The following is a 23,527-nucleotide window of genomic DNA, read 5'->3' as shown; positions in this document are numbered from 1 at the left end:
GACACCAGCAGGTCACCTATTCAAGCAAGAGGAGGACTGTTAGGTGTGGCAGTTAATTGAATGCCAGGAATTGGGTATCCTGCCCCAGCAAAGTTCTACAACTGGATAGCCACTCTGCTTTCTTGACTACGCCTTTTGCAGGGTCCCTCTAGTCTCAATGGCTTTGCATTTCAGCACCATCATTTCAGCGGGGCATCTCTTAGTTTTTCTAAGGTAGTTGGCCAGTCTGGTAAAGAATGAGTCTCCTTTGTGCTGTTGTAAGTCATGGACTTATTACTGTGTTGCTATTTTTACCTCTGTCAGAGGGAAGACACTGTATCCCTCTATGTATGAACAATTCTGTTCTTTATGGAGAAGAAAACATATCAGCCAAAGGGAGCTCTCGTAGTTACTTTAGTACCATTCTAGAGTATCACTATAGTGCCGGGGGTGGTCATGCTCTCTCAGCATTGCGTAGAGCTGAAGCTGCATGGGGGATGACAGGAGCAAAGGGAGACTGAGGTAACTCATCCACTCATTCACTCACACATTCATTAATCTTTGGATTTTTTTCTCTATGTCAGATGGTTACAGGCCAGTTTGCTTCAAAGCAGCTAATAAGAGAAAGATAGCAATGTAAGTTATTATCTTTGATACTAGCATTGCTGTTTCCTAAAGGACTCTTACCGGATGTGGCATAATGCAACAGCATTGCTAAGTCTCTTCAGGTGTTCAAGCTGTTTTAGATTTAAAAATTGGGGAAAAAATAGTAAAACGGACCATGGTTTAAATCTTCATGATGTCCCAGGAATACGCACACACTTCCACACAATTTCTTTATAAGAACAGCAAAAGCAGACGGCATCAATTTAAATAGAACATAGTAGATCATATTCAATTTCACCACACTGAGAAGGTAGGGGTTAAAGTTCACTAATCCTCAAATCCATTAGCCTGCTTGCCTCTTTACAACCAACATCATTTCTCCTTTTCCTACAGAAAAGATTCCTTCATACTTAAAGCAGGAGGCTGGAAGACTGTTCTTTTGAACTTTATGTTGGTTTTGCTAGGATCTAAGTATTGGACATTGGCAAACTGACTTTCTACACTGTAGTCTATCAGCTACTAAAATGTGGATTTAGTAGGTTTCCTACTAAGCAGAGAGACTATTATTATAATGAATAATACAGAGAACTTCCAGACCACTGTTTGGTATTTCTAGTCCCAGTATCTCTTGTTAGTAATTAGTAATGCTTGATCGTTGTGATGGTGTGTGTGTGTGTGTGTGTGTGTGTGTGTGTGGTGTGTGGTGTGTGGTGTGGTGTGGTGTGTGGTGTGTGGTGTGGTGTGTGTGTGTGGTGTGTCGTGTGTGTGTGTGTGGTGTGTGTGTGTGTGTGTGGTGTGTGGTGTGTGTGTGGTGTGTGTGGTGTGTGTGTGGGGTGTGTGTGTGTGTGGGGTGTGTGTGTGGTGTGTTGTGTGGTGTGTGGTGTGTGGTGTGGTGCGGTGTGTGGTGTGGTGTGTGGTGTGTGTGTGGTGTGGTGTGTGGTGTGTGGTGTGTGTGTGGTGTGTGGTGTGGTGTGTGGTGTGTGGTGTGGTGTGTGTGTGTGTGGTGTGTGTGTGTGTGTGGTGTGTGTGTGTGTGTGTGGTGTGTGGTGTGTGGTGTGTGTGTGGTGTGTGGTGTGGTGTGTGGTGTGTGTGTGTGGTGTGTGTGTGTGTGGTGTGTGGTGCGGTGTGTGGTGTGGTGTGTGGTGTGGTGTGTGGTGTGGTGTGTGGTGTGTGTGTGTGTGTTGGATGTGAGGAAATAGAAGGATCACATGACCTTGGGTCATATCTCTGAGTTTATTAGATCTCTATATTCAGGTTACTTTTCCATAGAACTATTATGCTGGTCTGATCAGGGCACTGACCTCTATGGAATTAGCTCAGAGTAGAAGAGAAATCCTTTCATAGCATATCTACTCTTCCAAATTCTCCCCGACCCTGAACCAATCCAGTTCTATTCTGTTAAGGTTCCACAGTGCACAGGAAGTCTTCCCTTGTGTGACCTCCCATTTGTTCTACACAGATCTTTTCAGTCTACATGGTTTCATTTCTTTCAGCTAGACTATGAATTATTGTATCTCAAGGGTGAGGACTCCCTTATCATTTCATCGTTAATGTTTAGCAAAGCATTGCCATATTGAGTCAATTCTTGTTTAAGTTACCTTCAAAGTAACTGGACTGAAGGTGATCAAACCCACGAAAAGCATGGTGGATAGCAGACTAGAACTCAGATGCCAGAACTCTAAGGATTGAATTCCAAGTCAACTCTATCATGAATTCGTTCTTTGTCCTTTGAAGAGTCATCTAAGTTCTCAATGACAGCCCCTGAATCAATGAGAACTACAGCACCTACCTAGGGTGTTGATTCCTCACAGAGCTCTGCATTTGGAGCACACAGGAAAGACTGGGAACATGATACACTATGGATGTGAGGTGACTGTTTCGTTACTGATGCTCTCATTACCATAATTCCTGGTCCTCCTTCATGCCGGCTCCACCCATTCTGGATGTTGCACAGCACTATTTTAATGATGTTAGTGCTTTCTATATAGCCCAGGTTTGCCTCTTCCTTCCCAGTGCTGGACGGCAGGCTTGTGCCATCATATTCAGTCTGATGAGCATCTTTGAGATGAGTGAATGGATGAGGACAAGGAGCTATAAAGCAACAGCCTAAACTCAGCACACAGAGAGCAAGGGGCTGGCTGTGTAAGAGGTCGGGCAGTGGAGAAAAGGGGACAATGGCCACAGGTCACACTGGTTTGGCAACAAATGACTCATATCTATCCCTGAGTCAGGAATGGTGGAATCAGGACAACTGGTTCTTCCATAACCATTTTAGCACTGTTAGCTGATAAATGAACGATTTAAAGACAAACAGCCAGAATCCTGCCATTTTAGAAAACCATGAAACAATGAGAATGAGAATTTACAGGCAGTGGATTTAGGAGCAAATGGGCAAACTTAAGAGACGCACAAAGAACTTAAGAGTCCTGGGTAGAGTAGGGGTCAGTCCTTTACTTATCTCTAGATGAACATTTCTATTTCTGCTCACAGGTTATAGGGATTATGATAAAATGTGCCACAAAGGGGGAATGAGAGCCAGCATTTATTACACAGGTACACAAGGGTTAAATCATTTAATTTTCTCACCATTTTACTGGTTTCAAATTATTTTCTACATTTTGAGAGGGGGCACTAGCTTAGACATAAGAAATTAACTCAGGTATTGGGTTAATTTCTGGGATCAGGAATTAGGAATGACCTTTGAAAACCTATTTTTTTATTAATTTTTTGAAAACTCGACCAAATGCTGTCATCTACTGAGGCCAACTAGGAAGGTATGTGGGCTGGCCACCTTCTTGGTAGGTGGTAATTTGTGCCAACATTGGCAGTTATTTACAGAGATGGATGCTACAATGTTTCAAGTCTGATTTTCTTAGGAAGTTTGAAGCAGGAGGTGAAAAGACTGCTGTAAGGCGACCTCCTCTGTGGGTGAGAATTCTTTTGTGAAACCAAAAGTCAGAGTAGCCACAAAGGCTTGCAGAAGAGCTGTATTTTGTGAAGATATTTTGTGGAACTGACTGAGGCTCATGAAGAGTTTCCTACCGCTCCTTGGCCAAGGCAACTTTTCAACCTTCTGTGTTTTACATGCATCTGCCAACGAGAAGTTATTTAATGCTGAAGCCTCCCAATTGTTCAGAGGGACGTACAGAAAATATTTTTGGAATGGGAAAAGCCACCTGACCACACATTCTTAACCCCGTCCTTGTGCTTCCCGCCAAAGATTTTGGCTTCTTTTTCTTTAGGAATTCATAACGTCTTGAATTTGCTAATGTGGATAGTTTTATTTTCTGCTTGCTGGGTAATTCATTTCAAACTGTAAGCTGTACACGAAATGTGCCTGACAGAATTTTCTGACTGGTGGGTAGGGGGTGTATCCAACTCTAGTCAGCATATGCTTTTGTAAGTAAAGTCTCATCAGAACACTGCATACCAGTGTGGGTACTGTCGATGGCTGCGTTCAGGCTATGGGGGCAGAACTGAGAAGCTGACACAGCTTATCCCCCAAATGTCTACTGTTTGGCCCTTTGCACGGAAAATTTGCTGACTTTCAACATGCATTTTCAATTTGATGTGTCTCAGTGACTTCTTCACTTATCAGAACACTAGTTCATGTTTTCCAGAATCCTGCCATTTACTAAGGACTACCCTTCTAGCACGAATCAACTAAGCACATGTGGGACCTGACGGCACCCTCTCCCTAGCCTTTGCAGGGAGACCCAGAGCTGACTCTGTGCTGTGCTTGTGTTCGTGGGTGTCCCCTGATGTGCCTGCTCGGCCTGCTCGAATCACAGGAGCATCATCTATTTGACCTCCCCACTCTCCCCCGGTGCTTTCCTCTTGCTGAAGCCTGAGTATGTATTGGGATGGTTCCTACTCCTCTGACTTGCTATTCTTACACTTTTCGACTGGGAAAAACATTTGTCATTTCCTCTAGTTCTGCAAAGGAAATAAGCCAAACCAAACTGAAACTGGTTTATTTCCCCTCTCCCATCTTCCCCGCCTCCAGTTTTTATATTATCTACAAACTTGGAAAGTGGATTTTGTGGACTTATGACTTCTACATATAGCATTATCCACAACTGTGGTTCTGAATTGACCTTGGAGGAATTTTTCATCCCATTTTCTCTCCTATTCGGAGAAGTTTCCATCTGTGCATTCTCTATGTTGCCCAAGTTAAAGCTTTCCAAATACTCCTTAATTCATCTCCTGTTCAACACTACTTTGGAACCTTGTCCAAAGTGCTCTGGCCAGAACACCACTGAGAGTTTGCAGATTTCTCTCTTCTGCTAGATCAGAAACAATAGCAGAGAATGTTAGCAGGATGTGAGCATCCTCGTGCATCCTCCTCTTATACCTCTCCATTATGCTGTTACTACTCCCTTCTACCAAAAGCCCCTCGGCAACTGCCCAGACATTTCTCACATTAAGAGTGAAGCTCTCACTCTCCCACTCTTTTACTCTCCTACTCTTTTACCCTCTCTGTTCCTTCTTCTCCATCCCCCTCCCCCTTCTCTCTCCACATGTTCCTGGCTGGGCTTCTACTCCCCATCCCCTCTGCCTTTCTTTGTCTCTACTCCCTCAACTCCCCTCCCCATGCCCTAAAATAAACGCTACTCCATACTAAAAAGTGAAGCTTCTCTTCTTTTTTTACAGTAAAAGATCAGTAATGCAGAGAGCCACAACTGGTCAATGCGCAAAGATACTGTGGATGGTCAGCTCTAAATGGGACAGCCATATTGTACTCCTAAGCCCCAAAGCTTAGGGATCATGTCTGTGAGTGCACAGATGCTAGGAGCCGGAGGTAGTGGATATCTGTGGTGAGCAGTACTTTCCAGATATGACAGATATGGTCCACGTGAATCCACAGCAGCTGTGACTTCATGCAGTAGACCCACATGAGATCAGGGCAACTAAAATTCCAGCATGAAAGAGAGAGGGGCTCATGCAGTCCTGTCCTTAGCCATAGAGCTGTTTGGTGGTTGATAGCTACAGAGAAAGCAAGAGTCAATTTTCCTTATGGATGTGGCCCTGAGAAGCTCCCCATGCTCCAGTACACTGTCCTACATCCATATAGACTAACTGGGCTCACTGGGTTTATGAAATTGGATAGGAATAACAGTGGGGGGTAGGGAAGAAACTGGTAGGGGAGGGGATGGATTTGATCAAAGCTTATTACATGCATGTATGAAATTCTCATAAAATAAAATAGTACCTCATTAAATTAAAAAAGAAGAGCCTAGCTTCTTTGTGATATACCAGAAGGTCATGTGAGACAATGGCTGTAGGTCCAAATGACAGTGACACTGGCAAATGGGCTTCTGTCATGTAGTGGGAACGTTTTAGACATTTTTTGGTTCTCTACTGCTATGGTTTGGGTAAATATCCTTCATGGTTCATACGCTAAAAGTTGGTCATGATCCTGGGGCAACGTTGAGAGGTATCGAGCCTGGCATGAGAAATTAGGACATAGCAAAGTGATCTTGAAGGGCTACTGGAACTTGAGTCCTTTCTTTGTTTCTTGGCTTCCGAGAGAGGACAACTTTCTCTGCCATGTGCTTCTATCACAATATACACAGGCCCAAAGCAACAGGGACAAGTGACAGGTACTGTGACTTCTGAGAGCATGAGTCAAAATAAACCTATGCTATTTTTTAAGCTATCCATCTTGTCTCAGTGATTAAAGGTTAACCCTGTCTGTACCTTTGCTACTCTGAGAGATAAAATGAAAGTTCCTGTCTGGTTTTATTGATATCATTTTAATTTTTACTCATAATAAAATTGAAGTTTTAAAGGTTAAGGCTGACTTATCAGGTGGCAAAACTGGATTTGTGTCCAAGTTGTTCTGAATGCACTCGGCTGCTGATAAAGGCCTTCTGTAAGTGGATGTAAAGAGAGTGGGAGAACAGGGTGGGTGTATGAAAAGAAAAGGAGGGGACAGGCTTGGGGACTTAAAGGAAGAGACTCGCCATCATCCTGTCTCTTCAAGTCACTGCCCAGGCATATTATCACCTTTGAGCTGCCTCCTGCCCTAAGAACAAATACTTTTTTTTCCTCCTTTTTTCAAATCAACTAGCTTCCTCACTTTCACCTGAAGTTCTTTTAGAAAATTCTGTAACTTCGGGGGGCAGTCATATTTAAATGCTTTGAGAGCTTTATTGGTGGAACTACAAGTAGTATATGCCCCTGGCTCACTTTTGGTGAAAATGTTAAACAGCAAAAACATCCCCGAAGCTATGGTTTGGTCAGTAAAATTTAGATATTTTTGGAAGGCAAGGAACAAACTTTATCTCAGTTTGGTTAAGTTCATCGTTGGTGCCAATTTGGCAGAATGTGACCATTTCTTCATGTCAGGAAGTCAGCGTGGTCATTTCAAGTAAAGCTTTTGCAGTAGCATTCAGATGACAGACTACTGAATTGTTTGTATATATTACACACATTCTTGCTATTGGATGAGTAGAAGGGCCCTACTCAGGTACTAAATAGAGGTGAATTCTAACTCAAAATGTGAGGATTTCGGAAGAATACTTAAAAACAATGAATTCTTCTCACTTATGGTCTTTGGCTTTGAATGCATGCACACAGCTCGGTAGACACACAAGGGTGGCACACAGATGTGACAATTGTAACACTTACTAGGGCTGAGTGTGCCCAGCATTGTGCATATTTGTAGCTGGCTTCAAACAGGTGAAGGTGAAGCTACATTCAGAAGAAAAGGTTTCCCCGAAGACAGATGGATAGAAGTGAAATACAAAAGCCCTGTGAATTGGAAGCCAGCTGGCCGGGATACTGAGTAATAATTTGTATCAGGTTTAGTTGGCTCCAATGGCTTCCTTAAAAACAACGGCAAGCCCATGTATCTAACCTAGCAAAATTCAATAAAGATAAACATAAGTCAGAAACCGGCTCAGATTGCTTTGGCTTCAGAGTCCAATTCTGCTCTGTACTGTGGAGTTTTTGAGAAAGCTCGTGTGACATCTCTACTACAATTTCAACATCTGTGAAGCTGGGATAGTAATGTTAAAGGTTACTGTGAGGATTACTGAGTGCCAGAAACTCAGTGGGAGAGCTCTAAGTATTAGCCATGATGGCAATGACCATAAAGACTTCTCCATGGGTCCAGGTGCGATGGAAGGCTAGGAGGTCAGAAGGTATCTGCTCCCCATTTTTATTTGACTATATGAACACTTTCAAGTTATGTGTCCCGTGCCACAGAATCTGAGGACTTTCTGAGATGTCTAGTGGAGAGATCACAGAGCAATGTGGCACTCTACAGTGGTTCTCAACCTGTGGGCCGTGACCCTTTTGGGTTTGCTTAATCAGATATCTTGCATATCATTTGTTTACATTATGAGTCACAACAGTAGCAAAATCACAGTTACCAAGTAGCAGCAAAATAATTTTGTGGTTGGGTGTATTTTACCACAGCATGAGGAACTGTGTTAAAGGGTTGCAGCATTAGGAAGGTTGAACACCACTGTTTTAGGAAGAGGCATCCCTCTCCACCTCTGCCTATCCAGAACAAAAGCCACAGAGACCACAGGCACCGGGTAATTAGGAATCCCCCTTCTATACATTGGCATCCACTAGAGATTCCGCTATTCATTCGTTTCACCTTTGTGTGCATAAACTGTTCTTAGAAATCAGCAAAAATAAGAAATTTAAATTCATGTCCTTCTGAGGAACATGAACACAATTCAGAAGGTAAGATAAAAAAGCAGAAAGCTAATTCTGGTTCACAATGGTGGCCAGTGAGAAAGACTGGGGTACGTGGGGGCCCTGTATGGTGTCATCTGACCTAGCCCTTGGTGTAGGCTTCTTCTGTGATGGAGCAGGGATTAACTAGACACAGTGGTAGGAAGTTCTCATGCAAATGCCCAAGCTGGAAGTAACTAGGTGTTGCTCACAGGGAAGTTTAGTTCCGTGAGGTGTGAACTGGTGAGAGATAAGGCTACAGGGATGGGCAGATGTTAGAGATAAAAGGCACTGTGTATTGTGCAATGGTATTTGGAGCTTATCCTCAAGTGATGGCAAGCGTCTGACGGAGTTTTAGTCTCAGAACAGCCCAGGCAGGTTCTCAGATGCAGCATGGTGAACAAACGTGGGGCAATAGATAAACATCTGAGGCTTTCAGGCCAACTACTGTGATTCTCAATCTCTCTCTCTCTCTCTCTCTCTCTCTTTCTCTCTCTCTCTCTCTCTCTGTGTGTCTCTCTCTCTGTGTATGCACACACATATATGTACATATTACAATTTCTTTTTTGTTTTGAATATTTTGAATATTTTGCTTGTGTGTATAGAGTACATATGTGTATATATCCACTATAATTTCTTTTTGTTTTGAATAATGACATTAAAATGCACAAATCATTTTTTAAAGTATTTTTTTTTTACATAATGCATGCACTAGTCCCTAGCCCTCTCAGTGTCTAAGCATGAGATCTTGTGCAACAAAGGTTAACATCCCAGTACTCAATTTCAGTAGCTCTTTTAATAAACCTTATGTTGTACATGTCTTTGGACTTTCCAGTTTCCACATGCTTCCAACAGCTTTCCACATGCTATGCACATTTACGCAGGTCACAGGAGGACAGTCTAGTTTTCTGCCCACTAGAGTTTCTTGTGAACTGTATCTAGCACAGTAATTTCTGTAAAGCTACATTGATGCCCTGTTTGTCAGCTCACCCCTTAGGGCCTATCATCTGACTTCTCAGCTGGGACTTAGTGGCATTCAGACGATTGTTGCAATGGACCCCTTACCAGACTCCTAGTTCCCACTCACACTTTGCTACAATTTCATGCTACATGTGAGTCTGTAAAACTGGGAATTAGACGGTACCACTTACTGTCTTGCTTACTAGTCCCCTAAATGTTCTCCTGATCCTTAGAGGCCAAAGCTTCCCTGGGACTTTCCTTAATCATGTGACCTCATTTCATTGCCACTGCAGCCAAATGAGTTTCTTTGGGGATTCTACAGCACGACGGACTCATTTTTCCCTCTGAGTTTTTGTATAACCTTCCTTTCATCCACAAAGCCTCTTTCTCTTGGTCATACGTCCTGAGCAATTGTCATCCTTTGGATTTCACCTTACAGACATCACCTTAGAGTGTACACCCAGAGTGGCCACTAAGGCCTTCTCTATCACTGATCCATTTTAATTCTGTACCTCATTACCATATTCACTACCATAACACTTATTGCCATAATTTCTTGTTTACTGTTCTGTGTTTATCTTCCTTCTCTCTCTCTTTTCCCTGTGCCATTCTTCCTACTATTTGATGGTGTCAGTTACCCTCTGAGCATTAGAATTAGAGTGGAAAAGAAAGGCTGTGACATCATGGACAGACAATAAGTGAATATATGATGTATCAAATCACCATAAAATCCCGTAAGTCAAATACTAGAATTAAAGGGCTAGAGGAAAATTGGGGAGGAGGGACCTGCTGTAGATGGCATGATCAAGAATGCTCTCTCTGAGATGTGTTATTCAAATAGAACTTTAAATCCATGTACATTCATTCATCACAGTTATCCCCAGTGAGTTGACATATATAAATATTTGGACATCTTGTTCTGTTAGCATGACCAATACTGCCTTTATCCCTTTGGTTTCCTAAATAAACTGTTGTGAGTTCCATCAATAGGAAATGAGTGCTATTTCCCATCATTCTTAGTATCTAACACAGGATCTGCTGTGGTAGGGCTAGAAGAATAAAGGAAGAAGAAAATGAGGAGCATAGTAAACAAGGCTGTCATAATATACTCAGGACAACTAGGAAACTACCGTCTGAGAAGTTGACAAGTGCTTCTAAGAATCATGTGAATTCATTGCATAGAATAAATTTTACATGTAATATGGGTCAATAATACCTGAATCTTTATTCATTCTTTGGTAAGACTAATTTCTCTTGTGTCAGGTTTTGGCTCTCCTTCTGCCTTGACCAGTTCTTGGTAGTCTAGGATATTTATTATGCACTTTAATAAACTGGAAAGTCCAACAGACCCACAGACTGCTGGATCTCACAGACTCCTAGGAAGGTGATCTGGGCACTAAGCAAAAGCAGAGTAACTGAGCCAAGTGTAGCACTGGACATTCAGCATGATGTCTCTGTCTGAAGCTAAATGAGAGTTTCTGAACCATGATGACAAAGTGATGAGGACAAGCAATGACACCCAACATGGAAGGGGTCAGCAACAGTGCACAGCAAAGTGGTCCCCACGGAGCCCAGGACTCATGCATGCTATGAGCAGATACAGTCCTTCTCTTTGCTCAACTAGAACTTGGAATGCAAAAGAGAAAAACAAGTTATGGTCATATTTGTTAGTAGCCAGCAAGAATAGATTGCAAACATTATAATGTCAAACATCAGACACAGAGCTTCAGGTTTTTTCTGGATTGCATGCGGTTAATTTATATTACAAAGTGTTTTCAAGGCTAGATCTAGTGAAGAAAATCTTTATAGTAGCAAAAACTACATGAAGTGTGTGTGTGTGTGTGTGTATGTGTATTCGAGCAAACACTGAAAATTATATACACACATTATATAACTCTCTCTCTCTCTCTCTCTGTCTGTCTGTCTGTCTGTCTGTCTGTCTGTCTGCAGCCTCTGGTGCATTCCTCTCAGTGCTACCAAGTTTCTCAATCACTGACATGGGAGACCGACATTCCAAGCCTTGGTCTTTATTGGCTTAGGTCCAGCTTTAGTCTTCTTAGCATCTGGCTACCATGTTGCTTCTTCAAACAAGACCACTAAACCTTCTCCATCTTAAAGCTACTGGAATTAGACTCTCAGTACCCAGTAAGGAGAATTAAAAGGACTAGGTGATATTTGCTAAGTGCCAGTTCAGAAATTGTTGTTTCTGAAAGTACTAAGCGTGTGTGTGTGTGTGTGTGTGTGTGTGTGTGTGTGTGTGTTCAATAGAATAGTACCCTGAGAGCATTGCACATGACACTGTCCTCCTGGAAAGTGAGAACACATATTGGGATGCTTAAACGAGTTAAGAAAAGTGAAAACTCCCAAATAACTTCCAGTTGGGGAATTGTAAGGACGTTCAGGAACAGTAATCAGCTGTTAAGAAGGATATGGATCTCTACACACTGTTATAAACACATGAAATAAAAACCCACTAAAGGTTCTGAGCATGACTAACATCCCATTAAAACCCCAAATCTTAAGTGTATAGATGACTTTATATAATACAGTAAAACACAGAAAATCCCTGAAAGGATGTATACCAAATCATTACAAGTGATGGTCTCTGGGGACGAGGGGAAGTTGCACTTTTACTTTATAGATTTGGATGTCATCTGAATTGCTTTATAGCCATTTTATTACTTTTTGTAATAAAAAAATCAAGTGATATTTTAAAAAGCAGATATAAAAATGCAGCAGTAAACACATATGTTTAGCTTTAACTGAGCACTTTTCAAATTCATAGACCACCGACCCTTGAGCTGTGGAACACTCAGCCATGACCTGTGCAGGCAATACTGAGGTTCCCGTGCTCAGGCCTTCCCCCTAGCCTCACCAGCATTTGGGTTTTGTACTTCTGTGGTCATTTATAAGTGACTGAAAGAGGTTCCAGTGACCTAGGAGACTCCCTGGCATATTGTCAGTACTCCACTATACTAAACCACTATAAAATTATGAAGGGAAAAATTATGAAAAATACAGCACTGTTCTTGGCACATGGGTAGCATGTAGCTTAAATTGTTGACTGTTATTTCTACTACCACTGTTGGTTTTAGTTTCATCAATGGCCTTGGTCCAAGGAGCCAAGTAATAATACTTGCTGTCATCCCAACAAGAACATACCAGAAACAGAGACCATGAGACATCAGGACACATAATCACAGGTCTAACTGAGGCTACCTTTCTAGAAAAACAGCCTAGTTCAGAGCTGACAGGAAGGATGGCCGATAGGGCGTAGCTGGTGCTCACTGCCCTCTCTCTGATCCAGAGAGACTAAGCAAATGTCTAAGCTTTTCAATGGCTCGTGAGTCCGGACAGCAATGATGCTGTGACTTGGAATGATGTCCTTCTACTCAACACTCAAAAGCTATTCAGAGGGTACCTTGCTCATCTTTGGGCTCCTAATGGGGTGGGATGGTGAAGCAGTGCTGATCAGTTTATAAGGATGGTAGTATACTATGCAGAGACATTAAGTGATTGTGTTTTACTCCAATATTATCCAGCAGCAACAGGCCTGAAAGCTGGGCGGTTATTTCTGGGACCCTGGTCCCTCTCCCCAACCCTTCTTAGACCAGGGTTCTACGTGGCTCACCTGTCACCGAACTGAACAGCTTCTCCATTCCTGGTCCAGTGGATGGCAGGCCTTGGGTTGCCTGCCGCCTCACAATGCAGAAGCACACTCAGGGTCCCGCTGGCTAGAGCCACAGTCTGCCCCAGGTGGGTGACTACCTCAGAGGCTGAGAGTTGCTGTGCTGCCGAGATCTTCCGCAAGATGGTGGGTTTGCGGTGAGGCCTGCGGGAACCACCCCCAGCCTCTCCAGATGAGCTCCGAAGGGAGCTGCTGAAACTAGAAACATGTTTGTGAGGTGGGATGGCCATGGGAGGAAACCTCTGCTCAGAGGGCTTGTGAAGCATATCCTGGTTCTCCAGATGACTTCGGAAGATGTCCTGGGCCAGCTGCGCCACCAGGTGCTTGCTGTAGAGGTCCCGTAGCTCCTCTGGCTGCTGAGACAGGTTCCTGAGGATGTCATCCAGACGCTTCTGCTCTGCCACCATGGTGAAGGGGAGATGCAGGAGGGCCTGTTCAGCATTGGGATCCTCTTCCGAGGATGCGTTCCTTTCTGCGGAGTCCTGTATCTCCCATGAGGCCAGGAGCTCTCCTGGCCAGCCACCCTGCTCCAACAGCCTTGACACAATGTCATCATAGCGGTTCCCAGGATCTGCGGTGAGGCCACGCTTCTCAGCTTTGCTGCCATTAGAGAAGATGCCATTTTGGTGTTTGTGTGTTTGCAAGGCCTCCTTTGGATTGGGCTTCCTCACCTGCAGGGCCTCCTCTTCCTCACTCCAAAGGCTCAGGGGTCTGGCCACGAGCTTGCGGTTGCCTCCAATGAGCTTAATCACAAATTGCTCCCGGGCGGGCCCTGCAGAACAGGTGTAGATGCCCGCATCTGAGGGCTTGAGGCGATGGATCTTCAGGTAGCCAAAAGGAGCGACAGTGACATGAGCGGAGCTTATGCTGTGCTGACCGTCCTTCTCCCAGGTGATGAGGGGCTTGCGGAATCTGCGTGTGGGACACCGGAGCACAACTGTAGTCTTAGGAAGCAGGTAAGCAAATCCTCCCACAACGAAATGCAGCTTCCTCTGCCTGCGGGTCTGGATGTATATGTTTCGTGCAGCTGCTATGTGAGGGCCGTGCTTGGTGGTAGGCCTTCCAGGCCCTGGTTTGAGAGGGATGCCAGACCGAAGAGAAACCAAGAGCAGGGAAAAACCAGAGTGAGACAAGCCACCAGAGAGGTCAGGGGACAAAAAGACAAGCAGGAAGAACTCTCCTGTTGATTTTGGCAGGGCTGTCATTTACCACTGCTTTTTACCCCAAGGAGCTGGCTACCAGCTGTGGACCATCAGGCTATCCCATCTTCAAAACCCAGAGCACTAATGAGGTGTGGTGAGTGGGTAGCCCCACGGGAACCTAAGAGGTGGAGGTGCTTGAAGCCCCGGAGAAAGGCAGTCCTCATTAAAAGCGTTTAAAGAAGAAATGTCACGGTTAAGAGAGGCAGGCAGCGGACAAAGAGGAGCACATTTCTCTGTTAAATGTCTACCTTCTGGGCCATGCAAAGAACCAGGGCCCAGGGTAGACAGAGAGGAGAGCCTGGGATTGTTATGACTCTGGGGATTATATTACACAGAACAAATGTGTTTACAGCAATTTAAAACCCCAGTTTGGATAACATTAGACTTCATCAGGAATAAGCAGCCTCCAGCCTCCAGATCTAGTATGCCAGCAGGTGACCTTTGCTCAACCCTTGCAAGCTGCTTTTGCAGCCTGAACACGAGTGATTAAGATTCCTTCTCCTCTCTAGTTGGGCACTCTAGCCACAACTGTTTTTGGGCTCTGCTGCCCACAATGCCCCACTGCTCTGGGGCTCAGGGAAAGTCCTTGTCTAGTGGTTATGGATGCCGTTTTTTTTTTTTTTAAATGGGGTTCCCTATCCCACCCCCAGAGCATGGCCATACTCACTTGCACAGGTTGCCAGCATACAGGGTCTGATGGAGGAAGAGAAGGGCAAGGGAGGGCATAGAGTGGAATTGACAACAGTGGAGACTCCAGTTTTCAGCATCCTCTGGCAAATGGCACTTCGAGTCTGGGTGCCCTCCCCACAGCTCACAGAGCACTGGTGGAGGAAGAAAGGATAAGTGTGTGAAAGTCCCATTAACTAAGAGCGTTGGTTCCCTACCTGGTTCCCTTTGGAACCACCCTTTCAGAGGATACCTGTATACCAGATAATCCTGTATATCAGATATTTACATTATGACTCATAACAGTAGCAAAATTACAGTTATGAAGTAGCAGCAGAGATAATTTTATGGTGGGGGTTGTCACCACAGCATGAGGAATTGTTGAAAGCTTGCAGGATTAGGAAGGTTGAGAGTCACTGAACTAGAGCCTCATGGTTGTTCTGAATGGTCCCTTAAATTCATTATGATATACTGGGAAAAAGTATCAGCCGCTGAAAGAAATATATTTACAACGATGTAGAATATCTGTCTCACAGCCACACCTTGCCCTCTAACATTATCTATTACTCTGTATTGTAAGGGTTTCTGTGAGCACTTAACCCATTCTTACTTACATATGGTTAAGGCTCTGCTCACTTCTAAACACAGTCATTTGATGGTTGGAAAGCTACTGAAGCTCTCTGAACTGCTTTTATTTTTATGTCTATTTTATAAGTCTGTGAATTAAATGAGAGACTGCAAGAAAGGCCAGTGCCAACCCAATAAATGCTGTGCCTTCTGTTCGTTGTCGTGAAACAACTTTGTTTGGGGGTGAAGTGTCTAGCCTCCAGAATCAGTCCTTCAAATGAGGAGGCAAAAGGCAAAATGCACTGCTAACAAGAAGTAAGACTTTAGGTAAATGTGAATCAAAGCGACAGTGAGATATCCCTTCACAAACACTGGAATGACCATGTCAGAAAGAAAAACAGTACTGGCGAGGCTGTGGGGAAAAAAAGGAGACCCCCCATACATTGTTGGTGGGAATGTGAAACAATGTGCTTCCTGCCATACACTTGCAGGCAAAAGACTTTATTGGTTTTGATTAAAAAGTTACTATAGGACCCAGTAATTCTATATGTAGGCATCTACTCCAGAGAAATCAATGTATCCATCTACACAAAGACTCAGGTGCAAATGCTCACCACTGCACTGATGTTATTTAACAACATCCAACCACCTTTAATAACCAAAAGTACAAACAACTTCATTGCCCATCAACTCTTGAGTGAAACAAAGTATAGAATAGTTATATTAGTGGAATACTATCCAGTCAAATAAAGAAGCATGATCCTTGCATGTGCTGTAACTTAGACAAACCTTAAGAATATTAAGCTAAGTTGAATTTTATAGTAGGTTAATTATACACCAATAAAGTTGTTTATAGAAGAAACAGTAGTTAAGGGACTTAGTAAAAGTCTAACAGTAGAAGGTGTGTTTTGAGATACTATGAAATGAATGCTAGTAGTCATTCAGAGCTGATGGTACACTCGGAATGAAGCAAGGGATTTCCCGACCTATGTCTTGAAGATGGGAGGGTCTGGGTGGGATGAACAACAGGGGTGAGCAGGGCAAGCATGATAAACAGAGAAATTCCCAAAACAAAGCAGAAGAATTCAGTGCAAGTCCATTGTGGACTCAGGGCAAAACCAAGGTAGTTTTACTGACAGGTGAGTGCAGCCAGAGCGTGAGAGGGACTTGGGGCCTGACTTTGGAGACCTTTCATTTGCAGACAGGTTTGGAATTGGTCCACAGAGCAATGGGGAGCCGTGAAGGAGGGAGTGACATGATGGAAGAGGTGTTTGAGAAGGTGAATCTGGCAACATTGTGCAGAGGGGAGGGGAGGGAGGGGAAGACGGAACGTAATGGAGGGGCTGCTACAGCCTCTGCTTGAGATGATGAAGGCCCATAACCCGGGTCATGGCAACATGCCAATGGAAAAATGACAGTAAAAACAGCTGAAAGCTATCTTATACTTTGAAGTTTTATATGTGAGTACATTGAAATGACACTGGCCTATGGGACAGACTGTGACAGCTGCCACCCCAATAGAAATTCAAGATGCCAAGCACCAGTGCTGGTTAAGAACAGACCTCTGCTTGTGTTGCCTGATGATCATGGACTCCAGATTCTATTTGACAACTGTTTGACCATAAATGACAGTTCCAGATCCAAGAACCCAAAGGGCAAGGAGTCAGACAGGTATAAAGCATGGCTGTTTTAGTTTGGTCAAGTGGAAAAACAGATCACTAGCCAGACTGCAGGCCAAGGTCACCTGTGACTTTGGTAGTCTCATTTCCCCTCTAGCATCAAGCTCCACATCTCTGAAGTAGGGAAGCCAAGCTGAAGTCAAGTCTCTCAAGCCATGCCTGGTAACCATGGTGAGGAGATGATGCAGGGGCTGCTTCTCAGTGATGGCAACAACCACCTCTGGAGACTTCTCTCCCCACTCTTGCTTTAACCACATAGTTCTCATTTTGTTTTGGATTTAAAAATGTGTGTGTGTGTGTGTGTGTGTGTGTGTGTGTGTGTGTGTGTGTGTGCGCACTCTCATTTGTTCACTGCATGTGCAGAAGTCAGAAGATGACATGCAGTGTGTTCTCTCTCTCTCTCTCTCTCTCTCTCTCTCTCTCTCTCTCTCTCTCTCTGACCCAGGTTAGGCTAGTACTAGTAAGCCCCAGACTGCTCCTGTGATTGGGAGATCCTGTCTCATTATTTGCAGTCTCTCCTCAATGCCAAAAATTTCCATTCATGAACCCCGATAGCTCATAACTATAGATAAGGGCTAACCCTTCCTACTTAACCAAAGGTGACCCTTTACTTCCCTAGGGAGAAGAGCAAAGCACAAGGGAGACCTAGATTATGACCCTGAGCACAGCCACCGTGGGCAATGGAGTATTTACCTAGCTCCTCCTGTCTCTTGATAATGAGCCCAGAAGGTAGAGAATCACCATCATAGCAAGGGCTTAGGTAAACCAGACACAAGTACTTCATAGGTCTCATTTGGTCAAGACTCTGCCTACATGATAGACTCTGTTATCTTCATTTTGAAAACAGTTAGATTAAGGGTTAGAAAGATTAAGCAATGAGCTTCATGCTGTACAGTTGCTAAGAGAGAGAGTCAGGGTTTGGAGCCAGGTTTGCTTGTCTTTGTGTATGATCTCTTAACTCTACAAGATCCTCTTCTAATGGTCTACTTGGCTTAATGTGATCCAGCTCAGTGAGCTCCTTCCTTTGGTGCTTAAACCACAAGGGCCCTTCTTTCAAGTCACTTTTTATGAAGGTTCTGTGTTCTATATTCACCAAAGGCCACAAATCCCAGGGGATGGAGAGGACGGCAATTAGTAGACATATATAGTCCTTCCTGCATTGCCCGTCTACTCTAGCCCGTCATCCAACAGAGATTTTGCCAGGATGTTGTCTTTACCACAGTCTCTTGGCATATACACCAGGGCTTTTTTCTGTGTAGGCATTTCTTAATGTGATTTTTTTTTTTTTGTATAATGCTTCCCAAATCAACAGCCCTCTCGAAAAGCCACCAGCTAACATGTCTGTGTATACACACATTTAAATATGTATGTAGTTTTCTCTGCCCTTCCAGTCTTGTATTCTGCTGAAATAAAAAAAAAAAAAAAACAAACTGTTTCTAAAAATACAAAAATAACCATTCTCCTTTCTGTTCTGAAACATCTGGGGTGAGACACAGCCAGAGGTAATTTTACGAATAGATTACGATGGTAATTGAGATTCTTTTACAACCCCAGTGCCCTTAGTAGGGCACTCTGAACAGGCTGGTAATGCAACAAAGCAAGAATTCCATGCTGAGAGGTCAGTTGTCTTTATTTCCTCAGGCTTCCCTTGGCACACATTCAGACCATCAGCAGCTCCAAACTGGGAACTGCATGTTATACACTAAAAAGCCCAGGCGAGAAAGAGAAGGGTCTTGGCTAGGATTTGGATGCATCCATCTTTCTGCCAGTTGCTGAGTTTGCTTGTGCAGCAATGACTTTTAGACTTCTCTGTGGAAGACACACTGGTCTTTGGAGTGGGGTAGTTGAAGGCCACTCAAAGAAATTCTCGGGGCTGAAAGCTTTCAGGGTGAATCTTTGAATCCGGCTGTAAATGGATTCATGCCTGTGTCAGAACAGGAATTACTCAGAGAAGCAGGTTAGTTGGAGGTTAAGTTTGGGATCCCTAACTCCAGGCACCATCTGGAGCTGTGAACGGTGAGCTACCACTTCCCCAAGTGCACGGCAATGGGGAAATCAAGTTCTCTTGCTGGGAAGTTGTTCAAGTTTTAGAGTCAGGAAACTAACAGTAAAGAGGCAGGATTTCCTTGGCCTTCTTTTCGTAATAAATCACATCCTTTATTGTCCAGAAACTTGGAAGAGAAGAACCAGGGAGACCTTGCCCTTCCTGAGCAGAGAGAGACTGGAAAGACCTGGGAGTAGGACATGGGGGCATGGCCATCGGGAGGAGGGGCTAGGTGCAGAAAGAGGCGAAGAACCCTGTGTTTTAGGTTTGTTCCAGGGAGATATCATTTATAATTGCAGGTTTCCATTTTCAACAGTTGAAACAGATTTTCAACTGTGAGCTAAGGGCTGGCTGCATAGCCTAGGTCCCCATAATAAGAGTCCATAGCCTAGTTCTTATGCATCCTACCAAATAGGCCAATGGCATTACAAAATGCCACTCCACACTGTTAGGAGAGCTTTTTGGTCTTTTCTGTGTATGTGTGGTGACTTCCCTCCTATGCGTTCCCTCATCCCGAGAAGCATACCTACCTCTGACCAGTCTGAGAGAAGCCACTCACTGGGGCAGTCATCTTTCTTGCACACTTGCTGGGAGGTTGGTTTGGAGGCTGAACAAAAGGTCTCTGGGAGCTCCAGGAAGCTGCCATCAGCCATACGTTGCTTGCAAAGAACATCACGTTTCTGAATCCCTCCTCCACAGGTTCTGGAACACTGGGAAAAAAGCAAAGCAAAAAGTGTGAACACAGGCAAGGATTTTGATTGCTACCTTATTCTTGATTGACTAAAGAGTAGGGAGGGGGCTTTTTCTTGTTTTTGTTTTGTGTTTTGACAAAACAGGAGTCCGGTCAAAGGGTTTGCTTTTTGTCTTCGCAGTGTATTTTGTAGCAAATATTTTATAATTCCATGCTTACAATCTCAGGTATTTAACTTGAGCATCCAGGAGTTCAGGAGCCCTGGAATCTTAGAAATTTGCCCCTGAACTGTGATTTGTAGCCACTAAAGAAAACTGGTTTAAAAGGTTAGTATAATAAAGTGTTCAACATATTTATGGTCCAATGAAAATAATCTGTGAAGCTTCCAGCATGAGGAAGAGGGACCTCCTGCCATCAGAATCAACCCAGAAAAATTAATTTGCAGAGAGAAAGAGCTGTCCTCTCCCCCGACATGGAAACACTCGCTCAACCACACTGGGCAATGCAAGATTTAGGAGCCAGGTTTCTGAGGAGCTCATCTGGACTCGTGATTTCTAAGGGCACTGGGAGCCAGAGGCGCTGAAATCTGGTATGCAAGAAAAATAGCCTCATGTCAGTGGTTTTCAGAGGGACCGCAGTAAAACACTTTGTTTACATGGAACTTAATAGTTATAATCTGGCTGCTTGAGGCAGGAACGAGGCCTCCTGGGGCACAGAGTTGGCTTTTTCCAAGTATTCGTCCCTTCCCTTTTAAGGGCCCTCCACTTTTAGCATGGTACACGGTTTTTCTGTATAGGCTATATTTGGCAAGCTCCCTTGAAGGCAAGTACAGCCACTGGACTAAATGATGGCCAACGAGATATAAACAGATGGATGTATGCAATTTCAAAGACCTCATCTAAAGAGAGACTGACACCCCCTTCTTGCTGGCAGGAGTTGGCGTGGTGTGTCTACAATATGCAAATGGGGTGGGTGTGATATGAAAAAGAGTAGGTTTCACGGTTGACTGAGAAGTCCCGTCTCCCTCTTCTTATGCAAAATACTCTTCTAGTCTATGAAACCACTATAATGTTGAGATTATTACTTTAGTCTGATATAACCCTAGTTCCTATATGCTAAACCATGGCTTAGCTAGGTTGGTGAGCTCATCTCAGATGTTTCAGGGAGCTTTCTGGTTTCTTAGGAACAGTCTCTAGTTACTCCCTTGCTGCCCTTGGTTTGCTGAGACATTAAGTCTAGGTCCAAAAGCTGGATTTGCATTAAAGGACAGTAGCTCCAACAGCCTAGATGCCACCCTCCTCAGTCGTGGTCTTATTAGGTGGTCAGTAAGATATTAGGGCTAAAACATACCCCTGTTCTCACCTCAATCAACCACTCTAGTTATTAGTCAGAGGAATCAGACCTGAGTCCTGCCAGGAAAGCTATTAATGGATGACTATCTAAACCTGGGTCCAGGGGCCCCAAGCCTAATAAGATTACTATCTAGTGAGAGGTAATAGATTAATTCCTACTGTTGCCCTCTCTTATAAGAGCCCTGTGTGTGTGTGTGTGTGTGTGTGTGTGTGTGTATGTGTGTGTGTATATAGTGGTACACGTGTAGAGATCAGAGGGAAACTGTATAGAAGCAATTCTTTCCTTCTACCCTTAAGTGGCTTTTTAAAATCAAACTCAGGTCAGCAAGTGGTTTTACAGGCTGAGCCATGTTGCTGGGTTTCAGAAACTTTAAAAATATAAAATCTGCCCAGAAACGTAAGTTGATACAATGATTTCTGGCCATTGTTACTCTGACATAGTGAGAGTGTTTTTCTTTGCATTGGTTCCTTTGGCCATTGCCAACTTGTAAGAGCCAAAGACAACCTGCTTGGCCTATTAGCACCAAGGGCAAGTTGACTTCCTGGAATGCTGGGAGTTGTAGTTCTTGAAAAATAACAGAGCCACATGGGAAATATGGTGGCCTTGTGGTTTTGCCCTTAGAGAGTCTCTACAAGTGACTGTTTACACCTTACTGGGATTCAAGGGAGTGGGTAGTCCTTACCAGAGTCTGTCTCTGTCTCTGTGTGTCCATCTGTCCATTTGCCTGTCACCTATCTACCAGCTGTCTAGTGATTTAGTAGTACTGGGATTGATCCCAGAGCCTATGCATGCTTACCAGATACTTTCCTGCTGATCTCAATCTTTAGACTGCATTCTCCTAGTGTTGAGACTGGACCCAGCACCCTCATGCTTGTTAAAGGTTATGCTCTGTCACAGAGTCATATCCCCAGACTCAAACAGCAATTTTAAATAGCTCTTATTCTTTCAGAGATTCTAATCCATCAACCTGTTAAATGTACAGCTGAAGAGATTTTACTTTTCTTATTGCTCATACTAAGTGAGTGGGATTTGTATTCAAAATAATCTCCAGTATATTAGTTACATCTTTAATAAGAGAATTTAGGATTGAAAGAGTTCATTTTCTCCCATATATTTTCCACACTAAAAAACTCAGGATTCATTTGTTTCCTCATAATCACTGGTTGGGGTATGAACTGAAAAGTACAGTGCTGTTTCCTAATGCATTCTGAGGTATGTGATGACTTTAAATATTTATATCATCGAGTGCAAGTGAGAAAAGTAGATGTCTAGTTCATAAGACCATATCCCCACAAACCTCAAAATGAGGTCAAAACACATTTTTTGTCAGTATGGATTAAAATTCTGTCAAGACACCCAAGGCCTTCTGAATTCCCTGGGCATAAAGATATATGGAGATATAGGGCGGCTAGTATATGCAATCCTAGATGTCATCTGTTGACTGAAAATATAGTAATTTTCCTATTGATACTGATACTTCTAGGCTGCAGAACACTTCAGTGATTAATGGCTACATTTTCCTCCATTCAAATATTTTTGAGGCACATGGGATCCTGCTCATTTTGGATACGTACTCCAAAATTAAGCAAGTAGTTGAGTATAAACAGTTATTAGATTTAAGGTGTTCAACTGAAGTTCCTTATTAAATGGGACAAATGAAATAAGAGAAAAATATAGGTTGGTTTTCTCTTTCCTTCAAACTTAGTTAGTAGATGAAGAAAATAATCTGTCTTATTCCAATGGTCTTGTAATGTAACCACTCTCTTAAAATAAGGGGTAGACTGTCAAATTCTAGATAGGACCTGATTAAAGGGCAGTCCTCAGATAAATTATCCATACCCTTATGCAGAAGTCTGCAACAGCACAAGAACAAAAACAGTTGTAAGGAAGAATTTTAAGATCATCTGGGTGCTTTATCTATACCTAAAGCTTCAGGGAGATTCTGAACACTCACAAGATAAAGACCAGACTTCAGGAAATGCCTTTCTGGGTCCTTGCACACTAGTCTACGGTAATCTTTTTGGCTTCTTCTTTGAGACTCTACCATGTGCTAGGGCACCAGTTGCAATAACAATTCATCCTTCCCTAGGCATAGACACCTTTTCTGCCCAGGCTTTTGATCACGTTGTTCACTACGCCTTTCAGCTCCTTGCTCACCCATAAACTTCGAAGGTATCCTAGAAAGCCCAGCTCACAGGCCACTCCTCAAAGCCTACTCTATCTTCTGTGCTTCTTGGTGAATGGTTCCCTTCCACCACACCCTGACTTAGGATGGGTATCTTATCTCTTCCACAAATGCTCATAGCTCATGTGTCTGCTATTTCCTGTTTTCCTGAACACATCTAGGATTAGGAATCTTCTGAGAAAAGGGAATTGCTCATCTATGTACAGCCTAGTGTC

The 23,527-nt window shown here is 43.5% G+C and overlaps 1 protein-coding gene across 7 annotated transcripts in view; it reads right to left on the bottom strand.

Annotated features, from left to right (window-relative positions):
- Positions 1-23,527, bottom strand: part of Adamtsl1 (ADAMTS-like 1) — a 955,322-nt gene that overhangs the window by 82,570 nt on the left and 849,225 nt on the right. For all 7 annotated transcript variants that reach the window (XM_039111084.2, XM_039111080.2, XM_039111079.2 and 4 more), the window contains 3 exons: positions 19,614-19,793; positions 14,795-14,948; positions 12,869-13,994 (listed from right to left, as the gene is read on the bottom strand). In XM_039111084.2, the coding sequence (XP_038967012.1) occupies positions 12,869-13,994; positions 14,795-14,948; positions 19,614-19,793 (1,460 nt within the window). The remainder of the gene's footprint in view (positions 1-12,868; positions 13,995-14,794; positions 14,949-19,613; positions 19,794-23,527) is intronic.

The sequence above is a fragment of the Rattus norvegicus genome, chromosome 5 (genome assembly GCF_036323735.1).
Source record: "Rattus norvegicus strain BN/NHsdMcwi chromosome 5, GRCr8, whole genome shotgun sequence".
Classification (NCBI taxonomy): Eukaryota; Metazoa; Chordata; class Mammalia; order Rodentia; family Muridae; genus Rattus; species Rattus norvegicus.
Note: the sequence above shows the minus strand (reverse complement) of the source record. Positions and strands in the feature narration are given on the sequence as shown.